Raw genomic sequence first — 20,477 nt, forward strand, 5'->3', positions numbered from 1 at the left:
ACAGATTTATTTGATAGGTCAAGTGCTTTCAGTTTGTCACTATCTTTTCTCAGACGTGTGAAAACAGTTCAGACATTCCCTGCCAAGCTGTACCACTCTGTTTCTCCAGCTGCACAGTTAAAAGCATTAATCACTGCACTGTTTCCTCAACACTGCTGATTCCAATCCAGCGTCTTCTCCAGCTGTCACTCTCCACAGCACTCTGCAACAGCAGTTCAAGGACAGGGCTCCAGGAAGCAAGCAGCCTGCAGCAAAGCCAAGTGCCAGGCCAAGCTGAGCCATGCCAAGTATTACCTGCTTCTACAGGACAGCTACAACACACTTTTCAATAGGGATCTGTTTCCCTTAGCATCAGTCCCAAAAGCAAGAGATACACATGCCCATGTACTCTTTTATAGCCAGGTGATGGTCAATTTATAGCAAGCCAAAGCCTTGTAAGTAAATTATACTCACATGTATTCAGTTCATTGTCAATTCTAGAAACAGACTGGCTGTTCTTTATATTCCCTTCCCCAAAACAGGACAGGCCAGACTAAAGATAATTTTTAATTAGCTTTGGTAAGAATTTAACTTCTTCCAAGAAAGCAACATTAAATCTTAAGATTGCAGATGTCAATGCACATCTGCACATTAATATACACAGCAAAAATATTTAAAGCTGCTCAATTTTAAAAAAGCACTTTTAGTGCTTTGAACCCAAATCCAGTGAAGTGGGATAGAGTTRGTGCAAAACTGAACAGCCAAGAAGAAGTTTCCCCTCCCTCTGCCTCCCTTCCTTTCTCAGAGGATGGAGCTCGTTGCATTGCAGCTGTCTCTGCAGAAGGCAGGCCCAGTTCCCACACAGCTCTGGCTCAGCTGAGCCACTGCCAGCCACAGCAAGACAGATGATGCAGATGTGTGGTACTGCCATGCAGTGCAGCGACGGGAGGTCTCCTGATAGCAATCCAAACTTTCTCATATCAAGTCATTCCAGAGGGTGGGAAAAGAATGTCAGACATGTAAAAGATCCAGCTTGCAGAAGCAGCATGGAAAATGTTGCAGCACTCCCAATAAAAAGCATCACAGCAGCAGCTTTGGCTCAAGCGTATTGTTGTTTCAGCCACATCAGAAGTTTGAGGCTCTCTTGTAAATCTCTTGTAATGTAAGCCCAAATGAAAGATTCTGAAAAGAGCTGCAAGCTAACTTGTGAGGGCTGACAGGATGTCTGAAATGTCTACTTACCCACCTTTACTGCTATTTGTTTTACATTAAATGCAGGAAAAGCTTTTACACCTCTGCCTATTAGTAGGTAAGGTTCTTTTGAGTTTGCCTGGAAATATTCTCTAATTATTTTTAAAACCCTTTAACACTTGAMTCTTTAGGCAGCCATCTGTTTATCAATGTAAGAAGTCCCTATGAACTGCCTATAGGTGGCATCAAAGCTCTGCACTGTCACCAGCTCCAGCGCTGAGTGCCTGTGGACACATCCAACTTGTGCTTCAAGGAACGAAACACACTCCCCCCATCAATTACTGCAGTGTCCAGCTAAAGGGTAATTTGGAAAACAAATCTTCCACACTCTTCCAGTAGAAAGATTACCACACTCCCCACAAGTCTCATGTCATCTAAGATATGCTGAAGCTGATTAAAATTACTGATAGACCTTGCTAACTCTCTCCAGTTTGCGTCCTTTCACTGACCTGTTCTGAAAGTTTCCACTAAAAGGTTTAGAGACAATGARTGCTTGTTACAGTGAGTTTAACAACACAGAATACCTAACACAAGAACCCAAACTTCTAAATGCGTGCTAAGAGCAGCTGAGCTGAGCCATGGAATGGGAGGGAATACAAGGTGGCAGATCAGAATGGGCTGCATGAAACAGATCCAAGCAGCAGAAACGGAAACCAAAAAGACAAAACAAAAAACAGACAAGGAAGGAGTAAAGGTGTTACACACAAAGAGCCAAGCAGGGCGTACTCAGAAATCGGGTCCTCCTGCCACCAGGCTTGAAGGTCACTCTCTCAGATGCACAGTTAAACTTCGCACAGCCTGTGAGAAAACAAGAACGGGGAGAACAGAGAAAGGAGAGGAGAAGAGACAGAACACCACTACAAGATGTTAGCAACTTGAAGTTGGAAGGGTGAAATGCAATCACATGACACACAAGAATAAGTCTCAAAAGTGCAGACCAAAGAGTACRGAGACAATATACAGAGTGAAGGGGCTCCCTCCAACACCTCCAGACATGAGACCAAGTCTGCACTGTCACTTAGCAGGACATACCCCAACAGTAAAGTCACAATCTAAAGAAAAGCCAAATCCTGGCAAAAATATCCAATTCTAAAACGGTACTGCACAACTCYAGATGCAGAGAGATGATTCAAGTACCTCCAAAATGCCTGAAACAGTTGCTTAAAAAAAAAACCTCTACAGAAAATTGTTGCGTCAGGTCTTTCCATTTTCTGTATGTACTTCTCCAGTTACAGCAAAACCACACATTAGAATTGATGTATTCAAAGAGACTATGGCAAAGCTTTTCAAAAAGATATGCACGGGGAAAAAAACCTGGAACAGCTAAGTTCAGAGAAGAAAAGGAATCATCCCCTTAACAAGAAGCAAAAAAACCCTCCTTACCAAATATGTCAGAGCTTCGCCTGAGAAATTATTTGATAACATACTAATAACAAGAAACCCACAACCTGAGAAACCTGAGTAAATGAACAATTTACTACTCCCACCACTTCATCCTCCTACACTGACGCTTCTCTCCARGATAATTCACAGTTAGAGAACATAAACCTTTTTTTTTACTTTTTACTGTTAAAAACTACATTGACAGAAACAGCCAAACCAGTTAGGAAGTCTAAAAAGACTCCAAGACTTCAGGTCTTTGGAAATTTCCAACCATTTCAGTTATCTGTCAAAATCAAACCTGTTCTCCCTATTCCTCAGTCTCACTTCTGATTTCCAACCTCCCATTCTCATCTCTCTTCCTCTGAGCCAACACCTTTCCCCAGGTCAGCAGAACTTCACTTGCCACCACCCCACTGCACTCTTTCGTGCTGTCCTTGGGGTTTCATTACCTCAGCCCCCTCACACTTCACCTGAGTGAGAAGCCAGAAATCCAGTTGCAAACAACATCCTTATCAGCCTCCACACATAGCTCTGGGGTCCCCCAGCCTACTTTGCACCAGGAGTAAAAGTCAAGTATCATGAAGCCAATCATTACTTTCCCTTGCTAATGACACTAATTGCATGTAGAGTCTTACCTTGGCCCGGTGCCGAAAGGCTCGGTACCGAGAGGGCACCATCACTGGTGAAGGCAGAGTAGAGATTTTCACTGGAAGGTGAAGGTTTGAGGGGCTGTAACAAATGGTTCTGCCCAGTCTCTGGCACACTGCCAGGAGGATGAAGGGTCTGCTGAGGGGGCAAGACTGATGGTGCGCTTTGAGCTGACAGGTTGCCTAGAGGAAAAAGGAAGGCAGAAAATTTTGGTTTCCACACATTTTTAAATCTTTTGTCATTGTTACCAAGGGACAGAGAAAAAACAGGATAGTTTGACTGGAACAGACACTAATGAAAAAAAAAGATACCATCTTCTGGTCAAGCATGACAATCCAGGCAAGAGAGGGAGAGGCAGGGGGAGAGAACTGCTCCAGTTTCTGAGAAAGCAGTAAGACCAGAAAAATTCTTGAGCTTTAAGACAACTCTCTGCAGGTTTATATGCTCACAGAACTCCTTTATCACACAGCAAAACAGAAGTGAGCAGCCAGGGTGACTGGATACAGAAATCTCAGCATGACATGGAATTACCAAAGTGAAGACACAAGAGRCAGTAACAAATATTTCTGCTGGCACTGCTGGCCCTCCAGTACTGTTTGCTCATGCTACAGGATTAGAGAAACATCTCCAGTTACCCAGAGAGTATCTGTCACCCACATCATTGAATCCGTAAACAGAACTATTTCTYGAGTTCTGTTTATTACAAAAACAATCTCAGTAAGAAAGGATGCCTKMACAACTGAAACTGATTTGCAATTTKTAAGTACTATAAATCTTCAACTCCATTTTAAAAAAGCCTCACTATTTAAACATCCATCAACTGTGACTAACTTTCTGCAGTGTAAGGACAGTAGTACCATCATGCTTAAGTGGTACAAAATCAGAAAAAAAACCTCTTTGCCGATGACTGACCTATTCTGCAAAATCAGTTTCAGGAGGGAAAAAGAAGAGTTTATCTTCAAAAATCAGTTTTCTCCCATACTGTAAATTTACACTTTTCTTGCTAGTCAGAGCCCAATGACTAACATCTAAAAATTACACATCACAACTTTAAAACTGCTCTTAAAGAACAGCATCRCAGTACCTTTCAATGGACTGAAAACGTCCCAAGCAAGTCTACCAAATACCCAAAGTAATTTTCCAAGTGATAAAAGAAATCCAGGGAAGAAATGGCACACTCATCCCCACTCCCCAGAGAAAAGACAGAGAGAGACAGACACAGATGTAAGAATGAGAGATGGTACTTTGTCCATTTTATCTACTAAAAATATTGAAGGAAGTCTTACCTGATAGCTGAGGGCTTTTATGTCCCTGGGAGCTGCTACGACTGGACTTGCTGCTTTTTCCTTTTGTGGGTCGTCTCCTTCTTCCTGAAAGGGGTGCAGCTGGGGGAATAATTACTGCAGGTGGGGCCTTTCCCAATTTCATGTAGAGTGACTCAATCTCCTGCTTCTGGCGACTCTGYAGCTCCTGGATCTCTTTAAGGTGCCTAACAAGTTACAAAACAGTGTGACTTACAAAGATTCTATGTGTAAACACAAAGGCAAACAATTCCTCCCCTCCAGTAAAGCATAACCTGCTTCTTTGGTGAAACTCTCAAACATTTAARGAAAGTTGGAAATAAATCCTTTCCACAAATAACCACTGAACRCACGCGGCAGAACACTTGCCTTTTTCTAGAGTGCTCTAGCCCTGGCTAGAATTCCTAAACAAAGTTCCCAACATTGCAATCACAAAACCAGAATAAACAGAAGTACAAAAAAAGCACTCAAATGTTACAGGAATAGTTAGATTACTCATTTTCTGAGACATACKGCCTTGAAGACTTCTACCCTGGTATTGCCTTACAATTTGTTTCACAGCAGTTGCATACACAGGATTTAAAATTGCCAGCTAGCTTAAAATAAAGTTCAACTTTCAGTATAAATGAATTAGTAGGTCACATTGCTTGACTTCTAATTTTTTTTTTCTGAGCCAACAAGGTCTCCTCAGGAAAAGAACCAYTAGAAACACCAAAAATCCATATTAAAAATGCAGAGACTTGTGTCATTTTCAAACAAGACTCCATTTTTCCACTAACTCCAGTGATACGTCAAATCTTGCTTAGGTCTACAGTCTCATCCATAATGCAGCTGTCAATCTATATCCAACAAGATTACAAGGTAGAAAATTAGGCCCAGCAAACATACATATTCCTCTTTTGTTATAACTGTGTACTGCTTTCCCACCAAAGACTCTTACTTCCCACATCATTGCTGACAATGGCTCCAGACACTTAGCAAAGGCTGAGCCTTTGAAAGAAGTTTACTTTTGTACTTTGTGAGAAGGGAAGTACAGGTGAAATTCATATTAATCACATAACATACATTCCATACATGACTACATAAAGAAAAAGCCTTACTTCTCCCGTAACCGACGGAGTTCCAATTTCAAATCTTCATCTTCAATATCCGACTCATTGTCACTGCTCATGTAGGAAGAGTTGAAGGAGTTGCTAAGGCTCTGAACAGGGAGGCTGATCTTGGATCCCAGGTGCTGGACAGAGTCTGGGCTCCCTGAGCCATCATCCAAATCCTTAGCCATCCCCCTGAGAAAGGCAGCCTCCGGATCAGAGGATGGACCGTTCATGTGCGGGGACTGACTTGACTCCAACTCCTTCTTCGGAGCYGCAGCTGAAGAAGCAACTTGTTCCAAGCCCACAGAGAGAGGAAGAGTCATTGGCTCTTTCTCGGCACAGCTGACCTCATCCTGAGCCTTTGACACGGAGAAGCGCCCCACTTGATCCGCCGTTGTCGTCACCTGGAAGCGCCCGACCTTGGTGGCCTGAGCAGCATCTCCCGGCAGCTGCAGCGCGGGAGCTGCCTGGGAAATGCCATTCACCACATCCAAGGCAGCGTCAGCCACAGCCCCGCTTTTCCGACTCTCAGCCTGCTTTACCAGTGTGCTCTCTGGGCTACTGCCAGAAAGACTTGAAGAATCACTGGAGGTGGTTTCAAATTGCACTGGCTTCGTTTCAGTTTTGTCACCCTCTTTCAGCACATCATCCACTGCCACAGATACCTAGAATAGAAATACAATTATGCAGACTTCCTTAGTTTTTCCTTAACACCATGCTTTTATTTTCCTTCATGGTAAGATGCATCTGAGAGGAGAAAATAACTCATTTCCTAGGTATGCCACAAAGCAAGCTACTGCTTCCCTGCAGGAAAAACACTGCCACACCAAGTAGTACTTGTGTGTTATCTAGAGGATTAACTCCAAGGAACAGCAGCCTCAGAGGAGGCCTCCTTCATCATGAGGAGGTGAACATCAGACAGTGAACATCCCAGCCAACATTCACTGTCAGTGAAAGAGCAGCCTAACACTAAAGACCAAGGCCAACAGCTAAGGCTTGCCACAATTCTAGACCTGGACAGACTATGCAATCTCTGCCCTGAACGAAAACAGCACCTGCAGAACTGTTTTCATGAACTCTGCATGAACATTCTGTCCTGACAAAGTCCACACAAGGCACACCGAGCTGGCACAACCAGAAACCACTCAAAATTCCTGAACCAAGAGCCAAGAGGGTTTAGCATCTCTTACCTGAAATCGTCCCATCTTCAGCACACTGGCTCCKGCTGTGGTAGCCACAGCAATGCTCTCTCCATCACCTGATGCCAAAGCTAAGGAAAAGAACAATGGGATTAAGRAGACAATGAGCAACAGATTATTTGAAATCCAACCTTTCTTTTTATATACTTCAAATTCAACTATCTGTTAACTCCTAACAGGTCTTTGGACTCATAGCAATATATTAATATTAAAATACTAGTTAAGTTGAAGCATTTTTCTACAAAGCTTCCCTGCATAGTTATTTGCTGAAAGTGCACTTTCAGGCAACAGTAAAAAAAGCCCACAGATTTCAAACAGGGATGTGAAATAGAAAATTAATGAAAAATAGACTGAAATTTATGCAAAAAAAAGCTTATTTTAATTCAGTACCCAAAGCAGCTACCTAAATTTCACCAACACTGGGGACAATTGATTAATAGAAAGGGGGCAAGTTGAAGATATGCTATAAACCACATTTACTCAAAACCGTTTATCTGAAGTTTTGCAARCTGGATTCTTAGGTGTCAGCTCCTAATTTTGTTGCTCTGTGCACAGGCAGTATAAGGTTACAGAGCTGAGAAATAACATTCTATTTTTAAAGCAGTTCTATTGGACAGATTGCTCTGTTTATTAAGCAACTTCCCAGTTTGTTTACTTTTATGTTCTAAATTTAATAGACAAAAATCAACTCATTTTATAGCAGACTAATTAATTCTACATTGTAGTTCACTATCAACGTCCCAAAAAAAGAATATTAAATTTATTTTCCTTCAAGGTTTTATTAGCGTCTGAAGGTTTGTCGTTGAACTTCAGAGGCACGTGCATGTTAAATAGTGTTTACTAGACAGTCGAAGAAAAAATTTCAGCACCATATTAACAGCTTGTTTTTAAAATGGAAGATTTCAAAAATTAAAACAGGTGARTACTGACAGGAAAATCTCAGACTATTTTGCAAGTGTTTGGATTACCCCCTCCAATAACTCAATTCATATAGATTTGAATGCCATTGATCATCCAGTCTTCAGCTGGTGATCATCCAGCCAACCTTCAGTTGCTCTAAAGTAGCCAGAAGGATGCCTGGGTTTCCTACTACCTTTCCTAAATTTTTGGTAGTTTAAACTTGGTTCTCTATTTAAACAGAAATTAAACACCCTTAGGTAAGGGAGAGGTATCCAACGTGTAGAACACAGTGTAATGACACAAAATGTGCCCTACCATTGCTGCCAGGAACATAACACATGATAGAAAACAGTTTCTTCAAGTCCTGAGGCTGTAACCTAGCAGCACAGTGGAGACTCWTTGTGAGTCTTAATTTAGCATTTTGGACAGCTTTAAACCCTAAATCACTCACTACAATATGCATGTATCTATCATCCCCCACTCCTGGCCTACAGGGGAAAGTTACAGTCTGGTTACTAAAAACTAACATGATCCCCTCAAGGAGCTGCCATTCCATGACTTACTAGAAAAGGCTATAACCTTCCAAATGATTACACTGTTCAATTTGGGATTCTATCTCCATGCAGAGAAACCATCTAAAGTAATCATGGCTGTCTTACCATCCTTCAGAGACTGYGTTGCTGTGGACACTGGCCCAGTAACCGTTGTTGATGCTACTGAGGGCACAGACTGCAGGTTCAAAGGGGGAAACAARAGAAAGTTAAATTAAAATAATTAGCAGTTCCATTGAATGCCAACAAATATAACATACTGCATATTACATGATTTTTTTGCTGCCAACAAACACAAGTGCAAGATGAGATTTATAACCCTGAGGCTGTGAGCAGACCACCCCTTGGCCTGTGCAGAAATAAYGCATAAATAGCCACTTGGATTGTCAAACACTGTCTTCATTTCATATCCAAAGCCCATTACTAGAAACTTTCAAAATTTCAGATCCCTCCCAAATTAAGACTGACACATCACATACTGCTTGTTTAGTGCWCTTTCCCCTTATTCCATCATTACTTCCCTCTCTAGTTTGGTGACATTGATGACATCACCAGAAAAGCTGGAATCACAACTAATAACAACAAAAAACAGCCTCAGGAAATTATGTAATCTATTGCAATATACAGACTCTTCCGATTTTGGTTGACTCACTCCCACAAACTGGAAGATGACTCTCGATTTTTATTTTTAAAARTCTGACTACTGGTGTAGTGATATTAAAGGCAGTGACCTAACAACATGACTTTAAGAAAACACTGAGTTTTCTCAAAACTACTAAACCACCAACATTGCAAACATACACAGGCAGGAGCAGATGTCACTGGGACAGTCTCTGGACTAAGRGTTCTTCTCAGCTGAGCATCCAGATCTTCCAGGGGCTGTTGGGACTGAGAAAGAAAAGAGTAAAACARTGTCCCAGCTCAGGAAAAATATATCGTAGCAGAGAAACAGACATATTTAGTACCAAAATTTCAAGCACCCAGTGCAGCTTCCATATTTCTATACAGCTTCCTACATATTCAGATTTAACAGCACATTAAAACTGGAAGCAATTTAAGCAACATATTTGTTTAAAAACAACAGAATTAACTAGAAAATTAACTGGAAKATTTWAAAAAAAAAGAAAGAAAAAAATTCCACAATACCACTCAAAACTGATCAATCAACAAAAAAACCCCCATACTAAAATTTCTCTCAGAGGGGCTGTATGGATGGATTAACTTGAAGAGAAGGGAAAGGAGCAGAATCTCYCAAGGATGCTTATTACTTAGATTTCGGCTGTTTCAGATGGCATACAAGATGTTTTTCAAACTTGGCAAATTGAATTGGGGAGAGGAAGAGAAGGAGAATTACCTAAAAATATCTTCAAGATAAAAAAAAACGTCCCAAAGTCTCAAAATGATTAAATTTTGAGGACCATGCCAGTAACACATACTGAAAAAACAAAGTGCTGTCAGATACCATTAAGTTGCAATTCTGACCCTACAGAGCAGAAATTCCTATTCAAACTTTAGCATTACTAATCTTTCAGAGCCTTTTGCATTAAAAAAGCTGTATCTGTTTTTAAAACTGAGGCAGAGATCATGACAACATAAAAATACTACTTTCTACATTCAAAAAAGTGAAAGTTAGAGGTACACAACAGCATAAAGAAGCTTTTAACAAGTTGCCAGGATAACATTCTTCCTGAATTGTGGATTTCAAAGCAAAACCAAAAGCAGGAACAATAAAGCCTGTGTATCAATTCCATTATTTAAAAAAATGCAGAAGATGCAGACTTCTATGACTCCATTTTAAAGGCCAAATGCTTAAAGACAAGTGAGCTAATTTAATCCAATACTGTCAAACAAAGGAGACATGTCACCTGAAATTCCAAGTAATTCTCATTTTATGCTCACAAGAAGATATTTGCTTCAAGTAAACAAAGAGCTATCAGAATGACTAGGAAATAAAGATTTCCTTATGAAACAAGGGGACCAAAATGAAGTTTGAGAGATTAATCTAAACACACTTTAAAAAGCAATTAAGGAATAAATAGAACAGGTATTGAAGACTATGGAACAGACTGTTCAAAACTGGTCTTGAGATGACGTGTAATCTGCACATTACCAGTCTGCTACTAAGGAAAGGAAAAAAGTTGTGTAATGACCTACTACTGACGGAAGCAGCACAGAAGGCAAGCCTATCTACTTTATGACAAGCCAGTAATTTTCCAGATAGTATTATGTGATGCCAGCAAATGCTCTTAACAGTCAATTAGATTYGATTCAGTTGGTCTCCTCCAATTTTGTCTCACTCATAGACAATCCTTATGAGTTCAAATGAGAAGTGAAATTTGGTATGTTGTTTGCAAAGGACAAGAAGCAAGGGATCTATATTTGTGACTCTTCCATGCCACAAATCTTGCCAGAAATACCTATGATAAACAGGAAGAAGCCTTTTGCAGTGGTACKCTGGTTTGAGTCATAGAAGTGGCTACAAATGCTTTTGAGCTTAGGGGAAAATACTACTAATATGTTGAGTTTCTAGCAATGAAAATGAAAAAAGCTATGAACTCCATGTGACTGATTTTAACCAGCTGTCTCCTGATCCATGGGAAGAATGCGGGTAAGAATGATCACTACATTGCTGATATCTCCTCTTCAGTAAAAGCATGCTTTAGAAAGAACTGACTAAAAAGAAAAACCAGCTTCTGCCTCTGAAGTCAAGGCATAAAAAACAAGKGTTGCTTGCTAACAACTCAATCATTCAGCTATCTTCCTTCAGTTTCTTGCTCCGTTTCCTCACTGCTTAMAGGGCAGGAATACAGCCTACGACTCTAAGATCAAGATGTAAAAATGCGCTACTTTCAGAAAAGAATTCAGTTGAATAAACCTTTTCCCTTCCAAATTCAGTCATCATCTGACTTAGCTGTGCAAACCACACAGAATTACAGACTGGGTCAGGTTGGAAGGACCACAGTGGGTTGTCTGTTCCCACCATCACTTATATAAAAAATAGCCAAGCTAACTGTTGTATACAAGGACAGAAGCTAGGCAGGAGAGGCCACTGCAGCATTTCAACTCATGTTTATCATGAAATGCTTCAAATATCTTTTGCAAATCTTAAAGCCTGGTGAAATCAGAATGCACTAATAATCAMAAAACAAACCAAACAAATTTAAGAAAAGAACAAACAAACAAACCCAAGCAAACAAAAAAAACCCAATCCCAACAAAACCAAACCAAAAGGCAAGCACCAAAAGAAACAACCAAAATCCAACATCTCACAAGGAATTCACAAAGGCAGCAATTTTACATTTTCATAAACGTTTCATGGCAATATATAGTTTTCCATATTATTTTGCTACTATACCCTTTTCAAGAAGAAAACAGGTTCATGTTTTATGTACACATTCCCCTGCATTATAGTTAAAAAAAAAATAAAACCAACAAGCTTTCAAGTTCAGATTAACACCTGAAAAAACCCTAAGCCTGATTAATTCTTCCTATACTTCAGACACTGGGTACAGCAYCCCAAAAGGTAAGCTACATAAAACCATAGAATGGTTTAGGTTGAAAGCACCTTAAAGATGATCTAATTTCAGCTCCTTACACTAGACSAGGCTGCTCATACCCAGTGCTGAAGCCACTCTGGCTACAGCTATAGTTACACAAAAGGGGTTACTCAGTCAAAAGAAAAGAAAAACAGGAACATTAAYAACATGCAATTGAGAGTTTAATTGAAACATGCTCTCTGAAGGGAAAAGAAGCAGATAAAATCTGCCAAGTTGTGTAGCACCTGAGTTAGTGAAGGTCCTGGAAAAGGTGGCAGCTGCTCACTGGATGGAGTGCCAGCCGGAAGGTCAGAACCTATTGGTAGCACCTATGGATAATGAAGAGGAAACGCGCGTCCATCAGACATGGAACAACAGAAGGATCAGATACCAAGCTACACTCAGTCATGTCATACAACAGAAGCTTTAACTTTTTTCTTTGGTAGAGAATTCCTTCCTGGACAGTTAGCACAGAKTCTTTAGGGTTTTTTTGCAACCAAGGTGGGGGAAGTTGTTTGCTTTGTTTTTATTTTATAATCCGGATTATCTYTGAGCAGCCACAATTTCCAGTTCAAACAAGCTGCAGTATCCAGGAACAAAGTGTCTTGGGATATTATTATCAAGTCTGGAAGAAATGCTAAAATAATTCTTCCAAGAAGCCTAATTTATAAAATGGTGCAAGAATGCACTCAGTCTCATCTATGTTAACTGTCCATTAGAAACTGCAAGCTGCATGCTTCTGGTAAATTGTTCCAAGCAATATGACTTGAGAACAGGAACTGTCAGTGCCTGAGGATGTCTCCACTTGTTGAGAAACAGATTTATAGARCTTTCACACCAATCTTTTGATCCACCACTTCTTTTTGAACCTGAAGGGTGTTGACGACCCACAGAAGGTGATTAGGCCATGAAACTGGGTAGGGGGAAGTCATCCAAGTTACATGGAGGARGTTAGAGAGATTCAAAAGGTTAGAAGGAGGCATCAAAGCCTCCTCACCAGGTCAGACAGCACATTCCAGTTAGTCATTTCCATTGTTAGGGAAGTGGGAAGTTCTAGGAATTAAGCAACCCATGACACARTTTGCAGTTCTTATTGTCAGCTGTCATCTTGAGTTTTTGCCAGTGCCTCTGAAGTGTGAGTACACCCACAGCCCCAGAGTTCGAGCACTGCTGGACAGGGGCACTGCTCTGCAGTCTGCTCCAGTCCTCAACAGTCAGAGCCAGCTCTGGCTTGCAGGATGTCACCACAGCTTAAACCAATGGCTCACACTGCAGGAGCCCAGGGAAGATGCACTCCCAGAGTTAGCTATCCTCCCAAAAACACTGCAGCAGGAACTRGGCCATGTTGCATTAGCTCATTTTTGTGCAGCAGGAACACACATGAAGATGTTACCTGTTTTGAGGCATGGTGAATTTTTAAGCTGTGGTAACTTCACCATTTAGTTTATAAATAAGAGGCAAAACATACTTTAAATACATTTGTAAGACAAGCTGAAACACATTTAACTGTCTAGATTAACAGTTTGGTCATAAACAAAATAAATACAGAGACAAAGTTTAGCAAACCCMAGAAAACTAAAGCAATAAGCTCCTTAATGCTCAGCAGCAAACAACATAAAAAGTGAAACTAAAATTAAGCTTTGGAAAAAAACWAACTAATTTATAGAAGAAAACTTCAGAAAAGAGGTAGGCTTTCTACAACTGACAATCAAAACACCTATGACATTTATTACTTTTAAACCCAAGCCTCTGTAATTACAGGTTTGCAATTAGCAATTTTCCAACTGCTCCAACTGTTCCTGAATGAATACCAGTTTCCATCTTTCTCTAACCTTTCTTTCCAATTTCAATTAAAATTTTCAATTTCATTGAAATATTAATGGACGCCTTTGTGTCTAGATCTCCTTATCAACCTTTCTGGCACATATTCAAACTGTTTAATGGCAGGAATTTTCTATTTTCTTTTAATACAAAGAGTACATGGAAAGACTACCAATGATGCTGGGAGCATTGGCTCTATTTAAATGGCCTGAAACTGGTTAATAGCAAGGCTGGCTAAAGAYAACCAACACAAARKKKTKRWKRRKWRRAAAAAAATATTACAGAAACAAAAAGAARWAACTATTCAAGCTTTTMGTTTGTTAAATACTTGAAAGTTTCTTCAATTTATTTTCATTTAAGGGCTACYTTTCCATTTAAGGAAAGGGCTACCAAAACAGTTTAAAATATTGAAATATGATGTGCCCCCACACAGGCAGACCTTCACCAGAAAATTTCACATACTGATGCATCTGGTTGGTGAGCAGGTAACAATATCCACAACACCTCTCGAGTTGTTGCTGTGTCATTGCCTCTTTATGATAGTGTCTGCTTGTAGAGCAAACAAAAAAAAGAGGTGTTTTCGGGTATCTTTTAAATGTCTCAAAATCCTCCTCTCACAAATCTAACACTTGAGAGGAAAACAGTATCCAGGCATCAAATAAGCAGCAGAGAATTTCTAAAAATAAAACCCTTTCCGTCAGGTTCACCCTTGCCTGCAAGGAACAGGCTTATGACAGGAAGGAAAATTAAGCTATCCTGACCACTCTGTGAAATACACAACCAACCATCTCAGTCTAGTGGTCATGTACAAGATAAAAACCTATTTAAAGCAAGACATGCAGATTCTATTTGAAAAAAAAAAAAATCAAGTAGAAAACCCAAACAAACACAAAAAATCAACCACAAATGCTTCACTTCTTGCAGTTTAGAAGTAAGACAAACTGACAGTGATATCAGAGACATCTCTCAGAAGCATAAAAAAGAATTAAACTTCTTTTTTTCCAATAGGGACAAAAAAAAACTTCTCTTGGGACACATAAAAACAACCAGAGCAAAAACCATTCAATACTACATAAAARAAGACGCTTCTTCCTGAGTAAATATTTTACTTTACAAAAAGGATCCCGCCCAAGAAGCTGTTTCATACCAGAGCTGAAAATTCACACAAACACTGTGTTCTTACCGGTACCCTGCTAAGAGGGGGCTTTGAAGGAGAGGTCCCCGGTTTCACTGCGGCTGTGACGATGCTGCTCGAGGCYGAAATGTAGCTGACTGGGGTGATCACTTGCCCAGGAGTGGCAACTGGAGTCAGCACTGGCAAGCCAGTTGGTCCAAGAGGCAAACTGCTTGGAGGTATACAAGTGCTAATGGATGTCAGGGGTTTGCTTGGTGCAACAGCAGTGGTTGGTATCCCAGGAACAACTGTGGTTTCCATGACCAGCGAGGTCTCCAGAGACACTGCAGGATGMGCCGTTCCCACGTTTCCGTGTTCACTGAAGAGAGAGCGCAGCTTTTCTTCCAGGGTCTTGATATCATCAATACCAGGGGCTTTAGACTGAGCATCAGCATCAGCCTCCAGACAGTGAACRTGAGGTTGGTTGGGCAATGGAGCTGGTTGAGGCTGGCTGTGTATCAAAGTCTGCTGTACTGCAGGCAAGTTAGTGACTGGTTGTGGCAAGACACCAGGTAAGGGAACCTGGGGCAATATGGGTGTTGCACCTGAAATCTGGGGTAGGACAGGTGCTGATGTAATTCCTGATGGGACAAGTAAAGGATGTATCACTGGCTGAGAGACTGAAGCACATATGCTTGATGCTACTGAGGATGACAAAGGTGCAGAGATCGGAAGAGATAAGCCAGCTGCACTGCAGGGATGTGACTTATCCAGGGACTGCCCACTCTCAGGTAGTGACTGCGGAGCGCTTACRACTGTTGTTTCTGCCAGACTGGAGATGGAGCCACTGCTGCTGAGCTGAGGAAGCTGCAAAGCCACGCTGTGAGCCAGAGASTGGGCAACAGATGTCTGTGGTGCTGCCATACTACTCATGATCTGAGGAGTAGACTGAGACGTCACAGCTGGTGCAACAGCACCAAAAGCAGTGACACCAGGAACCTGGGTAGATGGCAGTGCCAYAGATGATGGTGTGCTGATACTGGGGGCAATGTCTGCGGTCACTGCTTGAGCAGGCTGGGATGTGGCAGGTAAGGTGACAGAAGCAGGGGCGTTCACACTGGAAGCAACACCAGTGGATTGCTGTCCAGATTGTGAGGCTGGAGGTGGAGAAATAGAGCTTGGCACACTCGTGCTTGGAGCAACTCCAACAGCTGCATTTTCTGAAGGCAAAGTAACAGATCCTGGAAGAGAAACACCAGCACTGGAGGACACAGAYACTGAACAAGTAGCCACAGATGCAGGAGTTGCACCACTGCCCGCCATGGTGGAAAGTGCAGGTGGAAATGGTGGCATTGTTTGATTGAACACTGGAGGAGCTGTGCTAGGTCCTTCTGCCATCTGAGCATGCCCCATYTCAGAGAAAGCTTGCTGCAAGCTCAGTGATGATGCTGAGTGGGACAGATTCATTCCAGGACCATGTACTGGAGATGCTGCAACTGAAGAAAAGAGAATTATCAGTCCAACTGAAGAAGTTCATTACAGTATTACTATCTATAGCTAGACTAAGACCGTATTTACCACTTAGCACTAAAAAAATGCAAAGGAAACAAACAAACTAACTAAACAGAAAACAAACAAAAAAATCCCAACACCAGAAAACCTCACAAAAATCCAAAACAAAACCAAAACAAAACAAACAAAAAACCAAAAAAAACAACAACAAAAAAGCCAAAACCCCAAAACCAAACAATCCCGCCCCCCTCAAAAACAGAATAACAAAAAAACCCCACCAAAACAACAAAACACACAAATCCAGGCTTATATTAATACAGAATTAAGATTTCAGAGTCTTGCAGACAGTCCATCAGCAGTTTTTCTCCAAGAATCCTGCACAGTATGACCCAAACTATGAACACTCTTATCAGCACGGACAGCTCCTTACTTCCCCAAGYACGTTAAAACGTGTTAGAACAGTTTAGTTATATGAACTTCACAGTTATGGTGAACATGTCCTAGCCATCAGCTTTTAAGAGTTTAGACAACTCACCCATATCTGAAGTTTCGTTTCCTCCAGAAACTGCAGATGTGAAAAAKCCCTGATCTTTCAGTCGGCTCTCAGGAACGGGGCTGACAATGAACCGTCTTCCCGCAGAATGAACAACCTGGGTAAAGGAGCTAGAAGGAATCCCTAAACAGAAAGAAGTTGGATGTTTAGTGACACATGGTTGTAACTAAATACATAACCTGCAATATGGAATGTGCACTCCATCATACAAAATAAAAACTTGGCTGCACCCATCCGCTGAAACAGAAAAAGGTAACTGTTGAAAAAAAATCACAAAAGACTTACCTATTCTTTGTGGCATGGAAGATGTAGGATCTGGCTGTTTGAACTCTAATTTCTGTAAAGTAAGATAAAATTTAAACTTCTATTCTGAAACAGAAACCCACAAGATAGTTCTTAAAATGCTAGCTTACTGAAATGTGGGCATTTAAGGAAAGATTGCCTGGGACCCAAGCACCATCACCRAACTAGAGGAATTCTGCCCAGATAAATGTCAGCTATAGTGTTTTTAGAGACTCTCATCTTAGTGATCACCAACGTAACAAATTGATCTAAAAACTCTTTTGTTAACAGGTAGTCCAACGGATTTCCTTAAACATTCTATAGATAAWTTGTATGTTCCAAACCAGTTCTGGGTGTAATTAAGGCAGAGATCCAGGAAACGTCACCCCCTCCAGCATCCAGCAAGCAGTTTTAAAAGCTCTGTTTCCTAAGCAAGCCATCCAATCTCTCAGTACTTCACTGGGTGGAGGGCCTGAGTCCAGACTCTCAGTGTTTAGTGAGAGCACAGGGTTGGGGTTTTACTGTCCTACCTCACAATAATCTCAAATCCAAGAAGCATYAGCATTTAAGACTGCCTGTTTAGTGGACTGTTAGGAGAGTCAGCAGCTTCGGAAGTGTTCAAACATATCGAAAAGTAAGAGGTCCGTTATTTAGCTTTCTAACTTAAACTTTAGGCACTCACTCTGATACAATGCTTTCTCTTTTTGTCTTTTAATTACTGATCTTTGATATCTCTCAGGACAGGAAGTTTCTATTTCTAGCTAGCTCYACTCACAAAACCATACCACCCAAAATGGAAGATACAAAAAGCAGAGGCAGTCTGTCCTTCACGTACCTGAGACCCAGGAAAGAAGCCATCATCTTTTGTCCGCATACTCTCCAAGCCCTGATCCCCTTCTGGCTCCACACTTGCATCCTCACTTAGCATTTCGTCTGCTTTCTCAATAATCTCTCGTACCTGTTCTACAAATGAGTCTCGTTCTGTTGCTAAAATAAACTCATTCTGCACCTGTAAAGAGAACAAAGCAATATTAATTTACCAAAAACTATTTCAAAACAATATACTGAATAACTATTATTTACTCTTAGTGCCAATGTTTGCTGTTTCCATTTGCTGTTCTTCTGGACAAGATGAAGGTGATGACACCTTAGAAAATAACAATTGTTTCTCAAATTATCTCCAGCACAGAAGTGTTTGCCCTAGCTTCATCTTTGCTGTGGAACAACATTCACAATCTCACTTCTTCATCAGACTGTGACCTCAACCTTTGCTTAGCACAGGGAAATTTAAAATTAGCAGCCTTACCTTACTGCAATTCCTCCTGTCTAATGAATGCAATGTGCATTAAGAGACATTTAAAGAGAACTATAATATAAAAGAAACTGAARATTCTGTATTCCAAGATGTGTTCTGTGCCTCTCTTTCCATGCCATACAAAACTCCTCCTCTACAGAGGTTGCACATCACTGATTTAAAGTCTGGCTGAAGTACAGGAAAGCCAGTATTAATTATGTTCCAAATACAGAGAGACAAAGATTGCTCAGCCTGTCAAATTGTACTGCACCATGAAAATACCTTCTCTTCCTTATGTTGGACAAAACTAGTTTMAACAAGTGTAGTTGATAGTTAAAAAGGAATTTTTGATTTGGCCTGATCCATGAGARTATTCTGTCTCCTGAAATTATGCATGGCAAAACTTGCAGAGACAGTATGAAACAGAATAAAGCTGCCAGTCAGATTCTCTGCTGGAAAAGAGAGAGAAAGTGCCTTAGAGGTAAGGCTTGAGACACTGCTTTTACATTAAATTGCTGGGATGTTGGTTCAAGAAAAGGTAAGTCAAGAACGATGTGCTTATATCAGCCTTTGCAATGCAGAATACTTTACTAGTTAAAAAAACCTTCAGAATTTTAAGTTTRGGAATGACAGACACCTATATAGGGTATGCCTAACAGTGTAATGATTAAAAGGAAACAACAAAGTCTTGCACTCAAAAGCTTGTGCAATATTCAACAAGGAACCAGTGAGCAYAATGTCCCAGATTGAGATGCTTAAATTAGGTTGCACACTTTAAACTGTGTGACTGCATTTTGGATGTGAAGTTCACTTATTTTGCTTCTACTCATCTTCAAAYATTTTTAGGTTTTGTTGCTTGGAGAGTGTTTGTGTGTTAGTTTTCATTTTGTTTGTTYAGTTTTTATAAATCAAACATATTTGTTTATTTCTCCATAGGGTCACTTCAGGTATAAAGTGAAGAAAGGCAWCTGTGTACTCTTTTCATATTTTCTAGCATGTGACTTTATGTTACTGACTTGTTTACTGTGCCAATAGATGTACTTAGCCAAGAAYCAGCTTCTCTCTTTCTCAGAAAGCCACGAGTGGCAGAAATAATTTCTCCCATATCTGTTTTGGTTCCTTTTGACAGGTATAAATSCAGCACACACCAACTCAGATTCTGCCATCTCTCTAACCAAAAGATAAGCACTGCACAGGTGCCCAAGAAACTGGCAAAATATGCTGTGTTTTGTCATACTCCCTCACTTCAGTAACACTGAAAGAATCTCATGTTCACTTAGACTGTACCAGACCAAAACTAGAAGTTTAAATTTAAAAAAATCAAAGGGAGGTTCTATTCTATGCTACTCAGTACTCTGAAATGCATCTCTACAGGGCAAACTCTTTCCAAGGCCTGACCATCATACATTGAATGGATAAGTTTTTTTTCTTTTGATAAAGTAAAAAGCAGCATCAGTCACTATCTACTTTCAGAAACCAAAATGCAATTCCCCTTTTCCTTACTTTAAGGGCAGAATCTTCCCATTTCAACTGACAACAATGGCAAAACACTTGAAGAATAAGAAGAGCAATGTCTGCTCTTAGAAAAGCAAACAGAGCTTTTTAACCTGTCACTTACAGAAGGCTGCTTGCAGTTTTAAAAATGCTAGACTGAAAAAAAGCCACAAAACAAAAAAACAACCAGAAGTGGTTTTGCTTGACGAAGACCTCAGTTCTAAGGTAAAAATTGACACAAATTTTCCTGTGAATTGTGCATGCAACAYTGTCAGACTGCTAAACCACTCTGCGACAAATTTCTAATTGTGGTTGTGTACCAACAAGGTGAACAAACACCATGCTWCATGGAAGAGCATTCTGAAATGTAAACAAGAAAATATAAACGAATGGATTGAATTTTTCATCTTTAAAATATATCTTACCATAATTGAAGCTATTTCCTCAGGGTTATCACCATCCAAATCAAATTTGAAAGTAACCATTTTTCGATTGTGTGTCTCTAGCTGGCATTCCACTACCCGATCACCTTTGTTTGAAACCTAAAGCAAAGAAAATAATACTT

General features: G+C 40.5%; 1 protein-coding gene across 4 annotated transcripts in view; it reads right to left on the reverse strand.

The window, feature by feature from the left end:
* Positions 1 to 20,477, reverse strand: part of WNK1 (WNK lysine deficient protein kinase 1) — a 99,969-nt gene that overhangs the window by 6,804 nt on the left and 72,688 nt on the right. For 3 of the 4 annotated variants that reach the window (XM_057390071.1, XM_057390068.1, XM_057390070.1), the window contains 12 exons: positions 20,338 to 20,454; positions 17,960 to 18,133; positions 17,128 to 17,179; positions 16,825 to 16,965; positions 14,847 to 16,273; positions 12,088 to 12,171; positions 9,108 to 9,194; positions 8,415 to 8,484; positions 6,847 to 6,926; positions 5,663 to 6,321; positions 4,548 to 4,750; positions 3,249 to 3,443 (listed from right to left, as the gene is read on the reverse strand). In XM_057390071.1, coding sequence (XP_057246054.1) covers positions 3,249 to 3,443; positions 4,548 to 4,750; positions 5,663 to 6,321; positions 6,847 to 6,926; positions 8,415 to 8,484; positions 9,108 to 9,194; positions 12,088 to 12,171; positions 14,847 to 16,273; positions 16,825 to 16,965; positions 17,128 to 17,179; positions 17,960 to 18,133; positions 20,338 to 20,454 — 3,289 coding nt within the window. The remainder of the gene's footprint in view (positions 1 to 3,248; positions 3,444 to 4,547; positions 4,751 to 5,662; positions 6,322 to 6,846; positions 6,927 to 8,414; positions 8,485 to 9,107; positions 9,195 to 12,087; positions 12,172 to 14,846; positions 16,274 to 16,824; positions 16,966 to 17,127; positions 17,180 to 17,959; positions 18,134 to 20,337; positions 20,455 to 20,477) is intronic. The other variant, XM_057390069.1, reaches the window with a different exon arrangement.

The sequence above is a fragment of the Malurus melanocephalus genome, unplaced genomic scaffold (assembly GCF_030028575.1).
Source record: "Malurus melanocephalus ecotype Western Australia unplaced genomic scaffold, MMel_1.1 scaffold_22, whole genome shotgun sequence".
NCBI classification, from domain to species: Eukaryota; Metazoa; Chordata; class Aves; order Passeriformes; family Maluridae; genus Malurus; species Malurus melanocephalus.